The sequence below is a fragment of the Podarcis erhardii genome (genome assembly GCF_964252035.2).
Source record: "Podarcis erhardii genome assembly, chromosome: 17".
NCBI classification, from domain to species: Eukaryota; Metazoa; Chordata; class Lepidosauria; order Squamata; family Lacertidae; genus Podarcis; species Podarcis erhardii.
The window spans coordinates 8,020,116-8,042,632 of record NC_138515.1 but is presented as its reverse complement, the minus strand read 5'-3'; the positions used below and the strand labels follow the sequence as shown (position 1 = coordinate 8,042,632).

Below are 22,517 nucleotides of genomic sequence, written 5' to 3'. Positions count from 1 at the left end.
TGAGAAGTCCCTCTCCCTGATTCCCTGTAGCATTGCTTCTTGCAGCAAGGGAACCACCAGAAGGCCCTCGGCGCTGGACCTCAGTGTCCAGGCAGAACGATGGGGGTGGAGATGCTCCTTCAGGTATACTGGGATGAGGCTGTTTAGGGCTTTAAAGGTCAGCACCTACTATGCCTAACATATTTACCTCCTTCATGGGATTTGGGTCTCCAGGCCTCTTTTTCCACAGATGCTGCCTTATGGCGTTGACATTTTTAACCGAGCTATCTGCCACAATTTCAGGTTAAGTCACTGCCACTTCTGACTCCATCACTGTACATGGAGTTCTGGAGTTCTGTTTGCCCCAATGTACACTATCCCACTCGCCATTTGGTTGACCATCAACTCAGTTTGAATGGAACCAGTTGGAGCTCTTCAAAAGCTGTTTGGTTTTTATCATCATCATCATCATCATCATCATCATACTGTGGCTTATCGTGATGTCTGGGTCAAACCAGAGCCAGGATCTCTCCCTCTCCCCGCCCCCCACCGCCACATTGTCTTACCTGTGATTTTGTCTCTAACCAGCTTGCAGGATTCAATCTCTCCGATACTTCCAAAGAGGCTCTTGAATTCTTCCTGTGTCATGTTCTGGGGTAGGTAGTTGACTATGAGGTTAGTTTTGGAGTCATCAGTGGCGCCGTTGGCACTAATCAGTGGCCCATTGGGGAGGGAACTGTTGCTTGTGGGACCATTGGACACTTGGGTCTCCATTGTGCTGATTATCTGCTGAAAACAAGAGGGAGTGGGGGGAGGGGGTTACTGTTATGAAGGAACTGAAAGCAGAACCCAATAATCAGTGTCAGGCTTGGGTGTTTCTGCTTGCGATCTCAGGGATGTCGTGATGGGAAGGATCTGGTTGGCCATAGGTTTGTCTGGATGGATCAGGGTTCCTGTTCTGAACCATCCCGAAGTTCCTTTGACAAGCTTTGTTTTGTTGGAGAGGCATTTTGCCTCCTGGCTACTCAGGTACCACTTATCCCACTGAGCCAAGATGGAGGGGATAATACATGTGAGGTGCAGCACACAAAAGGCATTCTACAACTATTTACAGTGGTGCCCCGCAAGATGAACGCCTCGCAAGACGGAAAACCCGCTAGACGAAAGGGTTTTCCGTTTTGGAGGCGCTTCGCAAAACGAATTTCCCTATGGACTTGCTTCGCAAGACGAAATGTATTGCGAGTTCCTGCGGGGGTTTTCCCCCTTTCCCCCCCTTTTCCTAAGCCACTAAGCCGCTTATCAGCTGATCCGCTGATAAGCCGCTAAACCGCTAATAGCGCTAATCCGCTAAGCTGTCAATGGGCTTGCTTCGCAAGATGAAAAAACCGCTATACGAAGAGCCTCACGGGACGGATTAATTTCGTCTTGCGAGGCACCACTGTATTACTGAATTTGCACTTATTTTTATTTATAGCCCATTCCATGTCAAGGGCCCAGGACAGGAGACAATACATTAAATCACAACACACACACACCAAAATTACACAGGTTAAATGGTATATTCCCTGGTCATCAAAAGCCCATTTAACCAAACAAAGCAGTATTGTTTTTCAAAGCAAAGTTGCCAGGGAATGCTGGAGTTGAGGACAGACATGGAAAACACCCTCCCCCATTAATAAATGCACCAGCCATGAAGAAATGTCAGCTCAGATGAGCCACATGTTTGCTTCCTTACACACACAACCGAGGTTACCAACTCTGCTATAACCCTGTGGGATCTGATAAAACCAAGTAATACAGTCCTGAAAGCCATTTTCAACACAGGGGTGGAACCGCAGGTGTATGAAGTGATGATTTAAAAGTGTGGGGCAGAGAGCCTTTGAGCATGCGCAACAGATCCACAGGCACACAAAATATACAGAGGGGATTCCACTGATCCCTAAACGAAAGTTCCTGGGATGAGTGTGTGGAATACAGGCAAGAAGAAAAATCTGCCCATTGGTCATTTGTATATGCTGATCCACATGAAGGAGGAGAATTTCAAACTATCCCAAAGTACCTCTGACTGGGAGAGGGAGAGAGAGAGAGAGAGAGAGAGAGAGAGAGAGAGAGAGAGAGAGAAGAATAGTACTGCACCTGAACGTCCTGAACTTCCACACTGTCAGCCACAGCTCCCCATCCATCCACAGATATATCCCACACAGGGACGCTGGTGGCGCTGTGGTCTAAACCACTGGGCCTTTTGGGCTTGACGATCAGAAGGTCGGCAGTTCGAATTCGCACAATGGGGTGAGCTCCCGCTGCTCTGTCCCAGCTCCTGCCAACCGTGCAGTTCAAAAGCACACCAGTGCAAATAGATAAATAGGTACCGCTGTGGTGGGAAGGTAAACGGCGTTTCCGTGTGCTCTGGCACTCATCACAGTGTACCATTGTGCCAGAAGCGGTTTAGTCATGCTGGCCGCATGACCTGGAAAGCTGTCTGTGGACAAACACCAGCTCCCTCGGTCTGAAAAGCGAGATGAGCGCTACAACCCCATAGTCACCTTTGACTGGACTTAACCATCCAGGGGTTGTTTACCTTTTATGTCCCACATGTATAGATATATATGTTCCCCATCTTTCATAATATTCTTTATTGACTTTCATTTGTACACTCCACATACCTATATTGTATTACATTTCACATTTACACCTGCTCCCACATTTAACTTTTTCGCATTGTCTTCATCCGTTTTGTATATTATTGCTCTTCTTTCGTATTTGTCCATAGGGCGTCTATAGTCAAATAAATCCTCCTGTATATACAATTCTTATTATCTGTCTATATTCATTTACAACTACCATTGCTTACATTAGTCACCCTGTACATTTTACCTTTTATTATTTTCTTTATCCAGAAATTTTATTTGTATTTCACATTATGAAGTTTATGTTCCCCATCACTGCAGTCAGAAGTCACATAGTCTTTGGCAACTTCACCATTTTTTCATTTGCATCAATGAATCCATTAATATATACAGTACACCAATTCAACAACAGTCTGTTGCCTAGAGTTGGGAGCATGATGGGGAAATCAATTGCATCTGCAGAACAATCCAGGCATTCTACAGGTGCCTCCCTCAAGCAATAGTGGCACAATTAAGTTTCCTCCTCCCACATTTGTCCTGATTTCCACAAAGCCTCTGTGCCCGGGCTCAGTTCCCTTTTGCCTTCCAGCAGACTTCTGTTCTGCTAGCAGTGCAATGGCTCCCTGTTAAACTATTGATCAGGCCATCGATTCTGCTATTATCTCCAGCTTCAGGCCAGGATTGCATAGCATCAAAGGAAAATGCTTCGCTGCCTGCAGGACCTGTCATTAATTCTGCTTCCAAAGACAATCAATGACATGCAGTCTCACTATCAATACATATTCTCCCCCAATGGCTTTGAGAACTCAGCGTCAAAAATCCAAAAATAAGAGAGGGAAAGGACTCAGGCTTTCAGACTGCACTCCACCATGGTGGCTGTTTGCACCATCATTTTTAACATCTAGAAATCAATACTAGATGGGTTTCTCAGAGTACTGGTGTGCTGAGACTCAAATACTCTGACGTGTGCATTTCTAATTTCACCACATCTTGGTTCAAGCTACCTTAGGTTATATGGTGAGAGACACACTGAGACTTTCATCCTGGGCCAATTGCCTTTAATATGCTCAAAAGCACTGCATGAATAGGGCCTTTGCTACATGAACTGGGGCTCCTTGGGATTTCAATATCTGAATCAATCCCATGTTGTTTTATTTTTGGTCGGACACTGTGGGCTCTCCAGACTGGGCTTTGTATTGGGGGTTCTTGGCTCAGGTCTCATCTCCCTCTTTGTGAAGTGAGTGGGTTTATGCCCTTTGCCTGAGTTTTTTTTATCCTAGGTACATAAAGCTGTCACGGCCAAGTGCTTTCTTTCAAAATGGCTCTGCATCACACAGCCTGCAATCGCTCTCCATAGTTCTGTGTAGCAGCAAACAATTTGCTGACCAGCCTCCACCAATGATTCTGCGCAACACATGCAGCATGAAAGCCAGGCACCATAGAAGCAGCTGGCTTCCCTGCTTCAGTTTTCAACTCAACCCAGCCCTACCCCTAAAGTATCACCACCAGGAAGGGAAGAAAGCAGCACTGTCACGATGCTGCAAATAGAGCAGACATTACACAGTATTTAAAAAGGATATGATACCCGCTCAGGGCTGATGTGCATGTTCTGCCAGTGAGCATCACCAACAGGAAGCGGAAGCTACTCAAAGCTCCCCATTAGGAGTGTGATAGCTCTGTTTGAAATGCTACTCGTGGCATTTTTAGGTAGCCACCTCAAAATGTAATCTGTGAAGCAGCCCCAAAATATAGAAACACGCAGATATGAAAGAGACTTAAATGAGTAGCAGGCAGCAGAGACTGATAGTTGTTGTGTGTTTCTGTTGTCTTGTGAATAAGGCCTCAATATGCTTCGGAGAAAGCAATTCATATATGAAGAAAGGTAATGATAATATTTTTTATTTTAAAGACCCAGGAAAACTGAAGAAAAATGGGGCACCCATTTTATCATCATCATCATCATCACCTTTCCCCCAGAACTGAGACTCAACATAGATTGCCAAAATTAAAACAGCATAAATAAGAACACAGAAAACTAAAAACATATACAGTGGTACCTCATGTTACATACACTTCAGGTTACAGAATCCGCTAACCCAGAAATAGTGCTTCAGGTTAAGAACTTTGCTTCAGGATGAGAACAGAAATTGTGCAGCAGTGGCGCAGCGGCAACAGCAGGCCCCATTAGCTAAAGTGGTGCTTCAGGTTAAGAACAGTTTCATGTTAAGAACGGACCTCCGGAATGAATTAAGTTCTTAACCTGAGGTACCACTGTAAAAAGTGATAGCTAAAAAGTCATTAAGCCATAATGGAATTAAAACAAATCTATTAAACTACAGATAGTAAAAGCAGCACAGATCTTTCGTTAAGCTTTCACTTCAGAATAAAACCATCTTCACTTGCAGATGGGAGGGAGCCAAGTGTAGCTTCTCTGGAAAGGGAATTCCAAAGTCAAAGAGCAGCCTCCAAGATGGCCGTCTTCTGTGAACGTGCCTGTAAGGGTGGGTGGGACTGAGAGAAGGGCCTCCCCCAGACATTTCTGTGCCTGAGCAGAGAGAAAATGGTACTTCAGACAGCCTGGGCCTAAGATACCTAGGGCTTCATAGGTCATAACCAGAATCTTATTCCAAAGTTTTGGGGTCACAGGAAGCAGCAGAAGACAATGTGGGGCAGCAATGTTCACTTGACCTCCAGTCTATAATATCACTGTAGCTTACCAGGAGACAGTGGTCAGGTTAGGTCACTTCTGGGAGTTAGCAATGCAAGGAGATGAACAGCATCCTTCAGGGTGCCAGATTTGCAGGATCACTACCCTATAGTGATTCCCAGACATATTGTGTTTAACCACCACTAGTTCTGCTAATGCAGAAGGGTTACATCAATTCTGCAATTCCATCCTTATAATGCAGATTGACTTGTTAAAGTAACCTGTTTTCATCTTGCAAGTAAAGTAATGGGCTCCTTAAGGCTACAAGCCTAAAGGGGAATCCTGTGCAGGTTCTGTCTGCAGTAATGCCCAGTGTATTCAACAGGATTCACTCCCCATTAAGCATGTTTAGGACTGTGGCTTTAAGTGCAGAGTAACTTCTTACTGAACTCAATGAGACTTAATTGGGAGTAGAAGATATGCTGAATCTAAACCATGCTGCAGAGTTATCAAGACAGGTACTTGATACTGTAAACAGGTCGTTCTGGTATCACAAACAGGACTCGGGCAAAAGTAGAAATCCCAATTCAATGGGGGGAAATCCAGGCTAGCATTTGTATGCCGCTGATGACATTGCGTGGCTGCTGTGAAGGCTCTGCCTGCCTGAGGAGCACCAAACACTCCTCGTCTCCTTATGCAAGACGTGTTCTCATGACCCAGCACCCTCGCTGCTCTTCACTGCGCTCACTTTTAATTTCCAGAAATTTTTTTAAAGCTTTGGAAGTCCAGCTTAGACATAACAGGATGTCTAATGCTTCTCACCAGAGACAGCATGCGTGAGCAGGGAAATAATCAAATTATTTATGTAACCGGAGAATGACACAGAGAAAGAAATGGATGCAAGGATGGAGCTGACAGAAGCAATTCTCCAGAAACTCTTTTTTCCCCCTTCCCAAATCCAAACTTTATCTATGCTGGGCCAATATACATTAGAGCCTAGAGTGTTTATCCATACATTACCTAGCACGTAATCTTATGGTAACTGTGCTAGGGTTTTTTGTTGCTGTTTGTTTTTGTTTTTCCTTTTGCCCCAGACATGGTGCAAAATAGCTTTCAAGCCCAGGATATGTTCTGTGGACAGAGATGCACCTGCAGAACACTGTGCTGTCCCAGAGATTTAAGAAAAATAAGCATTGCCTCCCTCCTGGATGCAAGATGTTCATTTGCGAAGGACATCAGCAGGAGCACCTCTGCTCCTTCTTAATAGCTGTGCACAAGAGGGAGATTTGGCAGGTGCAGACTGTAATGTAGGGATAAGCAAAGCTGCACCTGCTGAAATTTCCTTTTTTAAAACATAACTGTTAAAAGGAGAAGAAGTCCTGCTCTCCTTTGCATCCGGGTACAACCAGGTTCAGGAAGGTTACTAAGTTGGGAATTGATGCCTGAAGAATTGATGCTTTTGAATTATGGTGCTGGAGGAGATTCTTGAGAGTCCCATGGACTACAAGAAGATCAAACCTCTCCATTCTTAAGGAAATCAGTCCTGAGTGCTCACTGGAAGGACAGATCCTGAAGCTGAGGCTCTAATACTTTGGCCACCTCATGAGAAGAGAAGACTGGCTGGAAAAGACCCTGATGTTGGGAAAGATGGAGGGCACAAGGAGAAGGGGACAACAGAGGACGAGATGGTTGGGCAGTATTCTCGAAGCTACTAACATGAGTTTGACCAAACTGTGGGAGGCAGTGGAAGACAGAAGTGCCTGGCGTGCTCTGGTCCATGGAGTCAGACACGACCAAATGACTAAACGACAACAACAAAAGCATGGTTCTTTCATTTTGGGACAGGAAGTCAACTATGTGATGCAGTGATTTGAGTACTGGGTTTCAAATTAAAAGGCATCACCTCAAATTCCCACTTAGTGCTGAAGCTTGCTAGATCTCGAGTGTCAAGCTGCTAGCTTTCGTCATCACTTGAGTTCTAAGATGGAAGCAAAGTTGTGCAGAAATGAAACAAGTGAGCAGAAGAGATGTCATGAGCTTCCTGGAAGAGTGAGGTACAAATTACTATTATCAATCATCATTAAATTTGTATAACACCCTTCATCCGAAGATCTCAGGGCGGTTCACCACTAGAACGTTTGGTCAGTGCTTTTTTCTAGGAGGTACACATATCCCTAAACATTTTGTGAATCTTTGTACTCTTGTCGATTTACTGTATTGATCTTTCCCTATATGAACTATAAAATTGAGATTTTCTTGAGTCAAAATGAGAGTACCCCTAAACATTTTTTTAAGAAAAAAAGCACTGTATTTGGTTATACAGAAATATTTAAACAGTGTATAATTTGAAAGACTTCAGGAAGGTCAGGCAGAAAGGAGATTAGGCAGGAAGGTCTTGGGGAGCTGTTAGCCCTCAGTTTTGGAACAGCTACCTCCTGTTTTCCTTCCAGACAAGATATTGTGCTCCCCCAGTTACCCACAGGCTGGGATCACACAGCCTAATCTGGTATCATTTTCAAGCTCTGGCCCACTTTAGCCCTGCTAAGCCCTTAATTGGGATGATCCTCACTCTCTATCCTCTTTAGAGCCACACAATGAGATTTGCCCCCCTTACTCCCCCTCTCTTGCCAACAAACATATGTTGGCAGGGGAAAGCATGGGGTTGGGAATTGGATTGAGATATGCACACCCCCAGGGTCTATTCTCTAGCCCCCTGTCCACCCGGACCCCCTTTCCCACATGACAGCCATCTGTCCTAGGTTGCTGGCCCCAGGGGCCTGCAGGCCTGGTTGCCATGGCAGCCATTCACTGTGTGATGCCATGGCAGCTTAAGCTGCTACCCCTAATCTGGTTGCTAAAGGACGGATGGGGTCTGTAAACACCATAGGTGCGGCTCTTGAAGCTGTGATTAGAGAGCTGGGACCCACACATTCCCCCTCTTGTTCAGCCCCCTGCCCCTATGGAGATAGCGCCCTTTTTACAGGGTACGGGTGTTTTAAAGTGATGTCTGCATTCTCTGCAGTTAAGCGAGGTGCTGGAAAAATCAGAACCAGATAGTAGCAGCTGATGAGAATTAGGCCCTTCTGTGCCTGAGACCTTGGGCAGCCCCTGCCAGTTTAGACAATGCTAGGCACTGATGGAAAAAGAGCCCGGTTTGATATAAAGCAGGAGAACGAGGATGTAAACAAGAAAACCAGGCATTTTGTTCTACGCCAGTATTAACAGCAGCACTCTTTGCTAGGGTGCCTCGACAAATCTCGCAAAGGTAGAGAAGCCACCGTTGCAAGGAATTGCTCTAGTTTGGGGTGGGGGAGAAATAAAAGCGGGACATCAGCATGGAATTCTACATATTGTATGTTGCTGCCCCCCAAATAGCCACAAACGTGCAGAAGACTGGCAAAATTCTATAGCACACGTGGAATATAGACGGGCAGCAGGATCCTTCTAAATAACTGCTAAGATCCCGCTCAAAAATCTTAACACCAGTTTTCATTTTTCGCATCCAGCAATGATGGCTCCCCAAAGGTCAGCACTGTATCTAAACAGGTTTCCAATGTTCCTCTGTCCACACTAAGCTATGATCAATAAATGGTTTTCAAGATGGCACCCTGATTCTTGACAGCTGGAGTCAACAACCCCAAGATTACGAAATGAAATAGTGTTTGTAACTGAAACTGCTTTTAGATGTTGCTGTTTTTGCTTTGTTCTAAATTGTGGGTCCGTTTACCACACCGGAGGGAGGGTGGGATATAAATTTGATAAACAGCAACAACCAACAACCACTGCACAAGGGAGCAAATTTTGTACCTACTTTAATATTATCTCATGGTGACACACCTTTGTATCTGGCAATCATAAATGCTATGCATCAAGAATCTAAAAAACTATCTAGGCGCTGTACCAAAATATTCAAGATGACAGGATGCTGCCCACAGGCTGACTATGGAAAAATAGCAATACATGCAATGAAAAGGGGGGGAAGAGATGAAAAAGGAGAATTGGAAAAGGAGACAAAAAAATCATCCTGTGCTGAACAATTAAGAATATACTATCTGAAATAAATGGGACTCAAGACAGTTCGGAACAGAAGGCTGGGTTGATTTCACTAGCAGTTAGGAGGGAATTCCAAAGATTAACGCCAGAAACAAGAATGAGGAAGGGAAAGATCCCACTTTCATAAAAAGAAAAGAACGAGAGCAATACAAAGAAGAAGAAAGATCTGACCGCATTTTGTTCTCTTTGCAGTTTTTGTTAAGTATTATTAGTTGCTGCTCCTGTTGCTCTGATGTGTTTTGAATTTCATATGCCTTTTCATCGGATGACATGTTCTGGAAGGTGTGTGTGTGTTGTTGTTGTTTTTAAAGACAAAATTATGATAAAAGGTAAGGTGTAGCAAGTAAACTTTAAGATGAGGGACTGAACCATAAACAGAATATGGAATCTAAAATAAAACCACTCAAGAGCAGTAATCCAGGCAGGGGTGTGTATGTGTGTTTCAGATCAGAAAATAAGATAAAGAACAGGATGTAAACATAGAGGCTACTTGGAAGGCTTCTGAGTGGTAATGCTTCCTAAAAACAACTGTATAATGTAATAAATATGTAAGTAAGGAGCTTAAGTTAGGCATACTGATGCCTAACTTGGTTGGCACTGATGTCCCAGTAGATGCAGCAATGGAAGGAAAACCTTTCTAATGGAAGTCCACCATTTCTGACCTTGGATGGTCCAGGTGCCATGAAAAAGGGACACCATTGTGGTTATTATTTTTAACAAGGCAAAGCCTACTTTTCTATAAAGATCTAAGCCCAAAGCAGCTTATGAAGCCAAACAATCAAGAGAGAATATGAAGTAACAAAACAATAAAATGGTTGAACTGCACAATATCCAAACTGCCCATCGCACACGCCAACCAAAACAACTGCAAAGTCAAGCAAGCTTGTGATAGTGTGTCTATTCCTCTATCCTCCTCTGACCTGTCAAACCCTCTCTCAGTGGAACAGGCCACTCAGAAATAAGATTCCCCAGATTTGCAAAAGCATTTAGTTTGCAAATTCTAAAGCTTAAAAAAAAAGGTCTTGCAAGGGTCAGTTTTCTTGCAATTACATGCCTACCTGTCCCCTAGAATTTCCACCCGAGTTGGTTGTGTTTTGTTTTTTTGTTTAGGTGCTTAATTGGTCTATTGTTTTTTCCTCCCTGTAATTGTGCATCTTGAAATGCAGTTTTAATGAAACTGAATAAAGACTGCTCAGAGACTTCCAGGACCTATGGAATGTCAAGGACGGATGAATCACAGAATGCAGAGCCATGGTTGTCAACTGGAGGAGACACAAAAAAAGAGACTAGGGGAATACAGACCTGTTTGAGCTCCTAACAGCTATTAGTATCTTATATATTGGGGGCATGGTGGGGTGCATACCATGAGGTTTAAAAAGCCCTTTCCTTTCCAGAAGGAACCTTTGGTCAAATTTTATGTTCTTGGCACACACACAGGAGCCCAAACTCCCATTGCAAAGGTGAAGTGTTTTTTCCCTCTCTGTCTGCCACTGTGACCTCCTGGGACTAAAGGATGGTCTGGGGCTTTTCCTAATGGGGTCGAGGGAAGGGTGGTATCCAAGCCCCATTAAAATTAATGAACATGGCTAAGTTACAGATAGGTAGCCGTGTTGGTCTGCCATAGTCAAAACAAAATAAAAAAAATTCCTTCCAGTAGCACCTTAAAGACCAACTAAGTTGTTCTAGGTATGAGCTTTCGTGTGCATGCACACTTCTTCAGATACACTGAAACAGAAGTCACCAGACCTTTCTATATAGTGAGAAGGTGGGGAGGGGTATTACTCAGAAGGGTGGTGGGAATGGGTGATTGGCAGATAGCTGTGATGAGCCTGTTGACGACTCTTAACGACTGCAATAGGTCTTACAGGAAAAAGCAAGGGGCGAGAAGGTAAAAAATGGCTTTGTCATGTATAATGAGATAAGAATCCAATGTCTCTGTTCAGACCAGGTCTCTCCATGGTTTTAAGTTTGGTGATAAGCTGCAATTCAGCAGCTTCTCTTTCCAGTCTATTTCTGAAATTCCTTTGTAATAGAACAGCTACTTTGAGATCTTGTATAGAAAGTCCTGGGAGATTGAAGTGTTCTCCTACTGGTTTCTCTGTCTTGTGGTTCCTGATGTCGGATTTATGTCCGTTTATTCTTTGGCGCAAGGTTTGGCCTGTTTGTCCAATATAGAGAGCTGAAGGACACTGTTGGCATTTGATGGCATACACAATGTTAGACGATGGCTAAGTTAGGTATAAGCGACGCGGGTGGTGCTGTGGTCTAAACCACTGAGCCTAGGGCTTGCTGATCAGAAGTGCGGCAGTTCGAATCCCTGCGACAGGGTGAGCTCCCATTGCTCTGTCTCAGCTCCTGCCCACCTAGCAGTTTGAAAGCACGTCAAAGTGCAAGTAGATAAATAGGTACCACTCCGTGTGCTGCTCTGTTTTTGCCAGAAGCGGCTTAGTCATGCTGGCCACATGACCCAGAAAAACTATCTGCGGACAAACGTTGGCTCCCTCGTCCATTAAAGCGAGATGAGCGCCACAACCCCAGAGTCGTTCGCGACTGGACTTAACTGTCAGGGGTCCTTTACCTTTTAAGTTAAGTCTATTATTTTCAGTGGGTCCACTATGAGTTAAACTTAGCTGAACACCACCCAAAGAGATGAAATTACTGTATTGTTGGAGACCAAAACCTACTAGGTAACTACAGCTTCCTTCATTTCACCAGAGCAAAATTGCTTAATGGGATTTAGTTTAGCTTAGTTTTTGTTTTTATGTGGTATTTGCACGACTGCCATCGGGGATATCAAAAGTGGCACCCATTTACGATGTTTTGCTTTCCCGACTTTGAATGGTGATCCCGGAATGGAACTGCAAAAAATCCCTTACAGCTAAGCATCCGACTGACCATACAGGAGATGCTTCTCAGTGTCCCAACCTAGTGACACCCATTTGCAATGCAGAGGGAAGCAGGCCAGGCTGGAGGAGGGATTTAGACTGCAGGGGCCAGAAGCCTCGGAAGCTCACCAGGAAGCATCGGATACAGATCTAAACCATCCCAGAGGTAAGCGCACATCCCTGAATTAAATTGGACAGCTGCATGACGCTGCCATCTCCCAGCCAAGCTCGTCAGCTGACAGAGACCATTGTGGAGGAGGAAATATTCAGGGACATGTCTGCCAAGTGGAGTCCCACCTCCGTCCCACTCCCACCTGCATCGTGCAACCAGAGCAGTGCACTATAGAACCCCTTGCAATGTCAGAGAGGAAGTCGGGAGCCAACACAAAGACACCTGAAATCTGGGGTGGAGGTATGATGGAGTAGTTTTTTTAAAATATATACATATATGTACAGTTGTACCTAAATATACAGTCGTACCTTGGATCCCGAACGCCTTGCAAGTTGACCGCTGTGGCTCCCAAACGCCACAAACTCAGAAGTGACTGTTCCGGTTTGTGAACATTCTTTGGAACCCAAACGTCCGACGCTGGTTCCATGGCTTCTGATTGGCTGCAGGAGCTTCTGAATGTTTTGGAAGTCGAACGGACTTCCGGAATCGATTCCCTTCACAGGGGCGTCGCAAAGGGTGGGTATGGTCCACCCTGGGTGTCATGCCTAGGGGGGTGACAAAATGCCCCCGGGCGGATCAACATGGCGGCGCGGGCACCCCCAGCAGGCTGATTTTCGCGATTGGTGCAATCGTCATGAAAATCCCACCGCTGTTCGTGCAAATAGAGTCATACCTCGGGTTACAGACGCTTCAGACTGCATTTTTTCAGGTTGTAGACCGCCCAAACCTGGAAGTACCAGAACAGGTTACTTCCGGGTTTCGGCCATCAAACATGCACAGAAGCGCTAAATCGTGCTTTGCGCATGCGCAGAAGCGCCGAATCACAACCCATGAGTGCAGAGACGTGCCGCTGCAGATTGCAAACGCTGCGGGTTGAGAATGTGCATCCCGCACGGATCACATTCGCAACCCGAGTGTCCACTGTACGCCCAGCATGCAGCCCTTGCCACCGGGCATATTTGCGCAATTGGCAGGCAGCGCTGGCACCCCCGGGAGGATCGGTGCGCCCCTGTGGGCAGATTGTCCCACCCCAGGGTGCACATCATGTTTGCTGCTCCAGGTGCCCAAGGGGTTTCCTCCGCCACTGTCTCTTCAGCTTCCGAGGTACCACTATACTTTGCAATAAATTTTGGGTATGTTGCATGTTTTACCTAAGAAATTATCTATGCCAGGTAACAGCTTAACTAAGAACGCTGGCAATAGTAAACCTCCTCCTCCTGCTCCTCGGAGCTTTTTTTCCTTCTTAAACAGGGCCTTCTCCATTCACGACAGCCCCAGGAAATGCACCTTGTCCCCGAGCATTCACAAGCCAGATAGGTGCATCTGAAAATACCCGCTCATTGTGTCTTCTCAACACCTAAATAAATCTATAACTCAGCCCCTTGGGTCAGGCCAAAGTTTGTCCTGCAAACCAGGCTTCCTCAACCTCGGCCCTCCAGATGTTTTTGGCCTGCAACTCCCATGATCCCTAGCTAGCAGGACCAGTGGTCAGGGATGATGGGAATTGTAGTCTCAAAACATCCAGAGGGCCGAGGTTGAGGAAGCCTGCTGTAAACTGACAGGGGTCCTCTCATGTCATCCTAAGACTTCCTGAGCAAACGGCCATACTGAGCAGCGTGCAGTGCAGCAGAACAGAGCAGCCTGCATGACCAGTCGTCATGATTATGGAAGTTGGGGGCATCCTAAACAAAGCTCACTGGAAGATGTTGGACACGAGGCACTTGCCACCTCAGACGAATCAGTGGACCTCAGAGTGATGTTGCAAAGCGAAAACACTGTCCCGCACTCTTTGGAAGAACAGTGAGGTGCAAATTTACATAATATTAATGTATACACATTCTCCAAATGCCTATCCTAACGCAGCCAAAACAGAGGGAGAGATGGGGGAACTCCAAGGTTTACAGATACACACACATCCCTTTTAAAAAACAACCCAGAACGGTGGCAGGACTTCCAAAAAAGTCCAACAAGGACTCAGCATGATCAATAGCATGAAATGGTTTGGGGGACAGAAAAGCAAGCCAGGGGAGTAATGAAATGAAGTATTCTGGAAGAAGCCATAGATGAAACCCTGAAAGTGAGGGGGGAATGTACTTTGAGGAATCGGTACAACAACTATGTAAGGTAAAGGTAAAGGTAAAGGTAAAGGGACCCCTGTCCATTAGGTCTAGTCGTGACCGACTCTGGGGTTGTGGCACTCATCTCACTTTATTGGCCAAGGGAGCCGGCGTACAGCTTCCGGGTCATGTGGCCAGCATGACTAAGCCACTTCTGACGAACCAGAGCAGCGCATGGAAATGCCGTTTACCTTCCCGCCGGAGTGGTACCTATTTATCTACTTGCACTAAGCTCTCTAGTTTAGCCCACAGCGCCACCCGCATCCTATGTAAGGCAGACAGGTACAATTACGCCCATTTTGCAAATGAGGACAACTGACGAAATACTGGCCCTCTCAGGCCACCTCATTAGTCTGTGGCTAGGGTTGCCCTAATTTTGAGGAGCAAAAAAGTGAACAGCCCGAGCCGCTGCCACCCTGAACCTGGAAAAGAGGTGCATGGGCATGGTGGCAGCAGCCACATGCACCTCTTTCCCCAACTCAGGCTGGCAGCAGCTGTGGCGTGCAGAGCAGTCCGAACCTGAGCCGCCTGAGCCCCCAAAACCCAGACATTTCCTTTAAAATGTAAAACTCCGCCCAGATGGGCATGTTGGCTCCCAAAAGGGTTTCCCCAGATGTATGGCAACCCTGTCTGTGGCTGAAGGAAGATGAGAAGAGCAGAGAACTTTCGAGTCCGGGGTCTTTGCCACCATAATGTGTCATCAATGGAACATCAAGCTAAGGATGCAGCCTGTGGATGTGCTCCATGGCCTCTGAGGCTGGAACCTGAATAGCAGGACATATTCCCTCCCCCCGAGAATTTATCTGACTGCCGATGAAGAGCCCCCCTCTTCTTCTGTATGGGGGGGGAGAAAGATGCCCTGGCAGGAGGAGCTGCCCCCCCGATGCTCTCAATGGGGTGGGGGAACAGGGTGCCTTCTGACATGGCAGACATGCTTCAGCTAACAGATACAACCCCCTCTCTCCCCTTTGCTTCGTGTCTTTGTGCTGTAACAACCCCATCCAGCTCCAGCTGCTAGAAATGCAAGACTTTTCAGCGTTCCCTGGCTGGCCCTCTTGGAGCTCTGCACGGTCAAGGCTCAGGTGCCTGCGAGGGCATTTGGGCTGGCAGAGTGCACTGAGAATCAGGCATCCTATCCTCTCCTCCTCCCTCCCTGTCACACAGAGACATACACCCAGCCACTTGCTAAGTGTGACTGCAGAAATGTGCCCTACTTGCTCAGCCACCGAAAAGATGCATAAAAAGAGAGAGAGAGAGAGAGATCACATTTATTATCATCCCAGGATTTGGGGGAGGAACTGTCAAGGCTGTCTGCAGACTGTGCCAGCTTAAACTACCTTTGAAAGTCGTTTTAGAATCGTGAAGTTTAGTGCCAAGAGATACTGAAGAAATCCTCAACCCCCTCTGTCCACTACCACACCTCTTCACTGCCCAAGATTCCCCCCTTATTTTTGCACAATAACATATTATGATGATGCCCACGTTTTTGATGCATGGGGTCAGGACTTCTGAGTTTGTGAAACTGGGAATGCAAGGCCCAGGCCATCTCAAGATTCCAAGAAGTCTACAGTCCAATGCCCTGGGCCTTGCATGCCCAGTTTCACAAACTCAGAAGTCCTGACCCCATCCGTCTCTCTGCATCAAAAACGTGGGCATCATCATAATATGTTATTGTGCAAAAATAAGGGGGGAATCGTAAGGGGAAAGCAGACACACAAATGCCCCCCCTGCCACCTTTATTCCTCCCCTCTCCCCACACGGAGACAAGCACGGCATGCAAAACAATGGCCTGCCCAGCCGAGCCTTGGGGACAATACAGCATTGAGTGCCCAGGCGACAGGAGGCACAAGGACTGCCAGCCACCGAATGCTGCTATTCTTACATGCATCCGACACGCCCACCCCAACAATGACACACACAGTTCCCTCCTCTCCAGAAAGGGAAACTGCAGGGAGAGTGGAAGACAATCGGGGAGGAGAAGCAGGAGAAGGTTGGCTGGGAGTGGGGGTGGGGGAAGGAGAGGAAGGTTTGCTTCGTGCGGGGGGGGGGGGGACTGGGTCATTCATGATTGGGCAGCAGTTGGGAAGAAAAGTCAGAATTCCTGGTTCTCTTTCTACACTGTGAGAGGTGGAGCAGGAGGAGATTTCTGCAAAGCTGGACTCCTGGATTGTCCTCTCTAATATTTGAGCATTTAGACTGCATACACTATGTTCTTCCTAGGTAAAGGAACCCCTGACCATTAGGTCCAGTCGTGGCCGACTCTGGGGTTGCGGCGCTCATCTCGCTTTATTGGCCGAGGGAGCCAACGTACAGCTTCCAGGTCATGTGGCCAGCATAACTAAGCCGCTTCTGGCGAACCAGAGCAGCGCATGGAAACGCCGTTCACCTTCCCGCCGGAGCGGTGCCTATTTATCTACTTGCACTTTGATGTGCTTTTGAACTGCTAGGTTGGCAGGAGCTGGGACTGAGCAACGGAAGCTCACCCCATGGCGGGGATTCGAACCGCCCACCTTCTGATCGGCAAGTCCTGGGCTCTGTGGTTTAACCCACAGTGCCACCCACGTCCCATGTTCTTCCTAATCAGAGGCAAAATCCACCGTACTCGGAGTATATATATTTTCAATTTTTTCTACACTGATTTATTTCATACACACACACACACACACACACCTCAAGGGCAGAGAATGTTCATTTCCTGTGGCTTTCTGAGCATGGTACTCCTGGCAATATGTGCATGCAGGGTCTTCCTTTGTGGGGTGGCTCTCAAGCACCCAACGATAAGCAAGGGTTTGTATTAACATGGCACATTAAGAGCGTATCTCCCGAAAATAATTGGGAAGTGAGAGCTATACAGCATGTGGAATCGGGCTTCTGTGTTTCTTAGGAACTCAGATATATAAGCTAGGCACCAAATGGCTCCTTAAACCTAGGTTGCAGTCGCCAAAACGGAATGTCTAGTTGCCATTTTGGAGCAAGACTGCTCTAAAATCTTATTTTTCAAGTGATGGACTGACTGTGCTTGATTCTCAATTAAACAACTGGCTGCTTCAGATGACAACCTTGAACTAGATTAAGAACTTTGAGAACTTAAAGAAGAAAAGCCACTTGGTCCAGGCACAGTGCACATACGATATTGGCTTATCCCAACTTTTTTCATAATGGTGACTGCTCCTGCTCCTGCACAGAAAAAAGCCTTTTAGTTCCAGAAATTCATTCCGATTGTGCAGATAAAATATAACTGATAGAGTTTAAGAAGGGTGGGGTATTAGTGTGTGAAAACAGTCCAGATCCAATAATTCCCAGGCATGCATCCTGGTGCCTGAGCATCTTCACTTAGTCGCAAGTGGTTGAAAGCACGGTGCAAAACGTTTCTGGCAAATTTCAAACACTGCATGCACCTTACACGGGTGTCACGCTGCACATGCAGCTCCTCTCCCTGCTCCAATGAATTTTAGACAAAGATGTTGTCTGTATCCACCGTCCAAATGGGGAAGGGCAACTGAATTCATGCCCTCTTCCATTTAATAAACAATACTACACAACACCCAGAGACCCTTGAGGACAGCCTGTCCCAGCAGGCGACTATCGACGACACACAATGAGATCTTGAAACTTGTAGTTACTTTGCTTCCGTGCTGGCATTGCATTGAGCCACATTCTGCATTCTGTAGCCCAGGCATGCCCAAAGTCCATTTCGGGGGCCTAATTTGGCCAGCTGGTCGATTTAATCCGGCCCCCATGGCAGTATAAAATCCTTATAAAGCACAGCAACTTATGGTAAAATTGTTTAAAAAAAAGGTCAACAACTTCATTCGTAAAAAGCTCAACAACTTTGGTCGGCCCTCATGCATGTTCACTTCATCAAATCTGGCCCTCTTTGAAAAAAGTTTGGGCACCCCTGCTATAGCCCATTGTTAACTTTCTCTTACTTCTGCTTTCATGACACTAGTGAGAAGAACCCAAACACTATGCTTCCCCATAGCCAGAAATAATTATTACTAACCAATGACTCGCAGCTTCCCCAGTCTTCAGGGTTTGGGACAGGACTGTTTGTTAAGTTCTCTAATCTATCCTGCTCTATTTCAGGAAATCAAAAGGCCCTTCAAATAAGAACTGCATCTGTAGGAGTTACTTTAGCCATGAGTGACCATGAATGAGTGCATGATGATGCACATATCAGGGATGGGGAACCTGTGGCCCTTCAGATGTTGCTAGACCCCCAAATCCCATCATCCCTGACTATGCTACCCTGGGGCTGATGGGAGTTGGAGTGCAATATATGGGTGGGATATAAATAATAAAATTATTCTTATACAATGCCCTGCAATGTAGAAATCTCAGCTAAAGCATCCATGAGAGATGGAAATCCTGCCTCTGCTTAAAAACCTCTATGAACCCCTTCTTGGTCCCAATAATAATAATAATAATAATGATAATTTATTATTTATACCCCGCCCATCTGGCTGGGTTTCCCCAACCACTCTGGGCAGCTTCCAACAAAATATTAAAATACAGTAGTCTGACAAACATTAAAAGCTTCCCTAAACAGGGCTGCCTTCAGATGTCTTCTAAAAGTCTGGTAGTTGTTTTTCTCTTTGACATCTGGTGGGAGGGCATTCCACAGGGCAGGTGCCACTACCGAAAAGGCCCTCTGCCTGGTTCCCTGTAACTTGGCTTCTCGCAGCGAGGGAACCGTCAGAAGGCCCTCGGCACTGGACCTCAATGTCTGGGTGGAACGATGGGGGTGGAGACGCTCCTTCAGGTATACTAGACCGAGGCCGTTTAGGGCTTTAAAGGTCAGCACCAACACTTTGAATTGTGCCCGGAAACGTACTGGGAACCAATGTAGGTCTTTCAAGGCTGGTGTTATGTGGTCTCAGTGGCCGCTCCAGTCACCAGTCTAGCTGCCAACAATGTTTTGCCCTGAACCCCCTGCTAAAATGAAACTTTTTCTTCTGTTCTGGGAGGTGCTTTCAAAGTGCCAAATCACTCGAGGTCATGAATTCAAGAGGCAATATTCAATGTTAGTCAGACTTATAGGAGACATGCTGTAATTAATGGACTTCAGTCACTTATGTCAGCTTAGTTCAATGGATCTACTCTTGAGTATTGCTGTGTATACATTACCAGCTTGAAATGCATCTAGGTCATTCATTTCCTCAGTTGGTGGGAGCACTTGAGATGCCAAGTCAACAGGAGCTATGAGTAAAACTGGATATCACCCAAAGGGCTGATTTTAGCTTTGAAAGTCCTAAGCTCCCTAAGTTTGGAATAGAGTTCACCTACCATATGCAAACACACATATTATAGTATACTAAAAATAATGCATAAATGCTGCTTCAGGTGTTGCGTGCATCTAAAGTAAGATTAATATGCTAGAAGCATAACTTTTTCAGTAAACGCATATATTGTGGGATCCACCCCCACCTCCCGGAAATTCACTGGATCTATTTTTTTAAAAGATAACCTGTAAATATGTTTTATTCCATCAATCATGATTTACGAGAAAACTAGGTTGATTTCTTATTTTCAAAATTAGATGCACTGCTGCAAACTTCTGTGAGTTTTAAATAATCCTTTCCTTATAACTTTACTGCTTTGAGAGGCAGCTTTGTAAACAAGAGCTCTGGGGTTGGTGTAGATCATGGGTAGGCAAACTAAGGCCGGGGGCCGGATCCAGCCCAATCGCCTTCTAAATCCGGCCCACAGACTGTCAGGGAATCAGTGTGTTTTTACATGAGTAGAATGTGTGCTTTTATTTAAAATGCATCTCTGGGTTATTTGTGGGGCATAGGAAATCATTCATTCCCCCCCCCCAAAAAAATATAGTCTGGCCCCCCACAAGGTCTGAGGGACAGTGGACCGGCCCTCTGCTGAAAAGGTTTGCTGACCCCTGGTATAGATGATGCCTTCACATACTTCACCCAAGCAGGCCCATACCTGATGGGAAAGGGAAAAGCTAATGCGCTGTGCATTACATTACATGCTGCCATGTGGCATATCTGACCCCTAGAAGTGCACATGTCTTTCCCAGCACTGGACCATGCAGAGAGATTTCTTCCAGCTTGGACTCCAAGGCCTCACATTATCTCCGAGAGCCCCACCAACCAAGATATCCTGAGCTTTACTGCCTTCTAGCCCATCCCCATTTGGTGCTGAGTTATTCTCACGCTTTTATTGTGCATCTCAAAGAGGAAGCCTTCAAAGTGTATGTACTTAACAGCTCCATTCCGGGAACCTTGTGATTATGTGAAAAATCGCACCTTATTTTTAAAAGCAACGTCTTCCATTCCTCACCCTTGTTTTAGTGGGGGAAAGCCTGGAAGAAGAAGAAGAGGAGGAGGAGGAGGAGGAGGAAGAAGAAGAAGAAGAAGAAGAAGAAGAAGAAGAAGAAGAAGAAGAAGAGGAGGAGGAGGAGGAGGAAGAAGAGGAAGATGATGATGGTGAAGAAGAAGAGGAAAAAGAGGAAGAGGAAGAGGAAGAGGAGGAGGAGGAGGAGGAGGAGGAGGAGGAGGAGGAGGAGGAAGAAGAAGAAGAAGAAGAAGAAGAAGAAGAAGAGGAGGAGGAGGAGGAAGAAGAGGAAGATGATGATGGTGAAGAAGAAGAGGAAAAAGAGGAAGAGGAAGAGGAAGAGGAAGAGGAAGAGGAAGAGGAGGAGGAGGAAGAAGAAGAAGAAGAAGAAGAAGAAGAAGAAGAAGAAGAAGAAGAAGAAGAAGAAGAAATCCAAACAGCTCTATTGCCACCACAGCCCAGGCAGTGGAAAACCCAGGAGGGGACTATGTAGGACTTTATGACAAAGCTGATGGTTTACTGAGCTGCTGAGCTGCTGATGTGAAATGTCTGAACTTCACAATACTGTGAAAAACTAAAAGTAGCTGTGGAGTCCCACACAAGGCCCACTGAGCAAAATGTGGTTAGGGAGCAGAACCATGCCCAGGGCTGCTCTCAAGAGTTTGCACCTAGCAACACAGGCAACTATTCACCCTTTTCAAAAAGGGAGGAGAAGGAATGTAAAACTGGATCTACTGGCAGATTGCTGGATGATCTCCAGCAGTTCAGCAAAACCTGCAATTGCTTAGTAACATCGAACAGTAACCTGTAACTCATCGAAACATAGGCATGTCTATGTGTGCAGGACCTCCACCTATGGCTCATGAATCCCAGGAGATCATCCATAGAAGTTGGAAGGGGCTCCGAGGGTCAACTAGTTCAAACCCCTGCAAATCACAGACGTGGGCAGGGGTCACCATTGCCTCTTGTGAAAGGGAGTTCCGTAGTTCGTTCTATGCACTGCGTGAAGAAGTACTTTCTTTTTTCTGTCCTAAACAGTGTTCAAAACTCCTACTGTTCTAGGCGCATTTTGAGACAGGGAATTTCATTAGCACAAGCAGTTTCTGAGCTCTGGACGCAGTACTGTGCCTAAGATTTCAGATTAAAACTGCAGAGTGGAAGGAAAGGGGGACCTTTTTCTGCCTCCCCACTTCCAGCTACTCTCTGAAGACTGGAGAAGAGACCCTCTTAAGAATATTAGGGGAAGGTGAGAAGGGGAAGGACTAGACCATGTGAAAAATGAACATAATTTTTTTAACTGCAGTTCATTCATTTTCAGCTTTGCATACTTCTTATAAAAAACTGTACCTAGACATTGCAGTGTTGCATCCATAACGTAGGTTTAAGGTGCCATTTAGCTCCTAGCTTTCATATCTCAGTTTCTAACATTGGTCCTAAATCTTCCAACATTCAGCTTCTTTTGTTGTCCACAATTTCTAAGTTTATGATAGACCTTTTCTCCATCTAATTTCCCCATGCCATGCGTAATTGTTCAGCCCGGACACTGAGGTCCAGCTCCGAGGTCCTTCTGGTGGTTCCCTCACTGCAAGAAGTGAAGATACAGGGAACCAGGCACAGGGCCTTCTCGGTAGTTGCACCCATCCTATGGAATGCCATCCCATCAGATATCAAGGAAATAAACAACAATCTGACTTTTAGAGGACATCTGAAGGAACCCTGTTTAGGGAAGTTTTTAATGTCTTATTT

At 45.9% G+C, this 22,517-nt stretch overlaps 1 protein-coding gene and 1 long non-coding RNA gene across 7 annotated transcripts in view; one reads left to right on the top strand and one right to left on the bottom strand.

Annotated features, from left to right (window-relative positions):
* ELAVL3 (ELAV like RNA binding protein 3) overlaps positions 1-22,517 on the bottom strand; it is a 76,617-nt gene that overhangs the window by 34,088 nt on the left and 20,012 nt on the right. For 5 of the 6 annotated variants that reach the window (XM_081845433.1, XM_081845435.1, XM_081845438.1 and 2 more), the window contains exon 2: positions 546-768. In XM_081845433.1, the coding sequence (XP_081701559.1) occupies positions 546-768 (223 nt within the window). The remainder of the gene's footprint in view (positions 1-545; positions 769-22,517) is intronic. The other variant, XM_081845434.1, reaches the window with a different exon arrangement.
* LOC309332665 lies at positions 7,594-8,927 on the top strand. The gene is made up of 2 exons (XR_014152288.1): positions 7,594-8,253; positions 8,760-8,927. It is a non-coding gene; the product is annotated as an uncharacterized lncRNA (long non-coding RNA).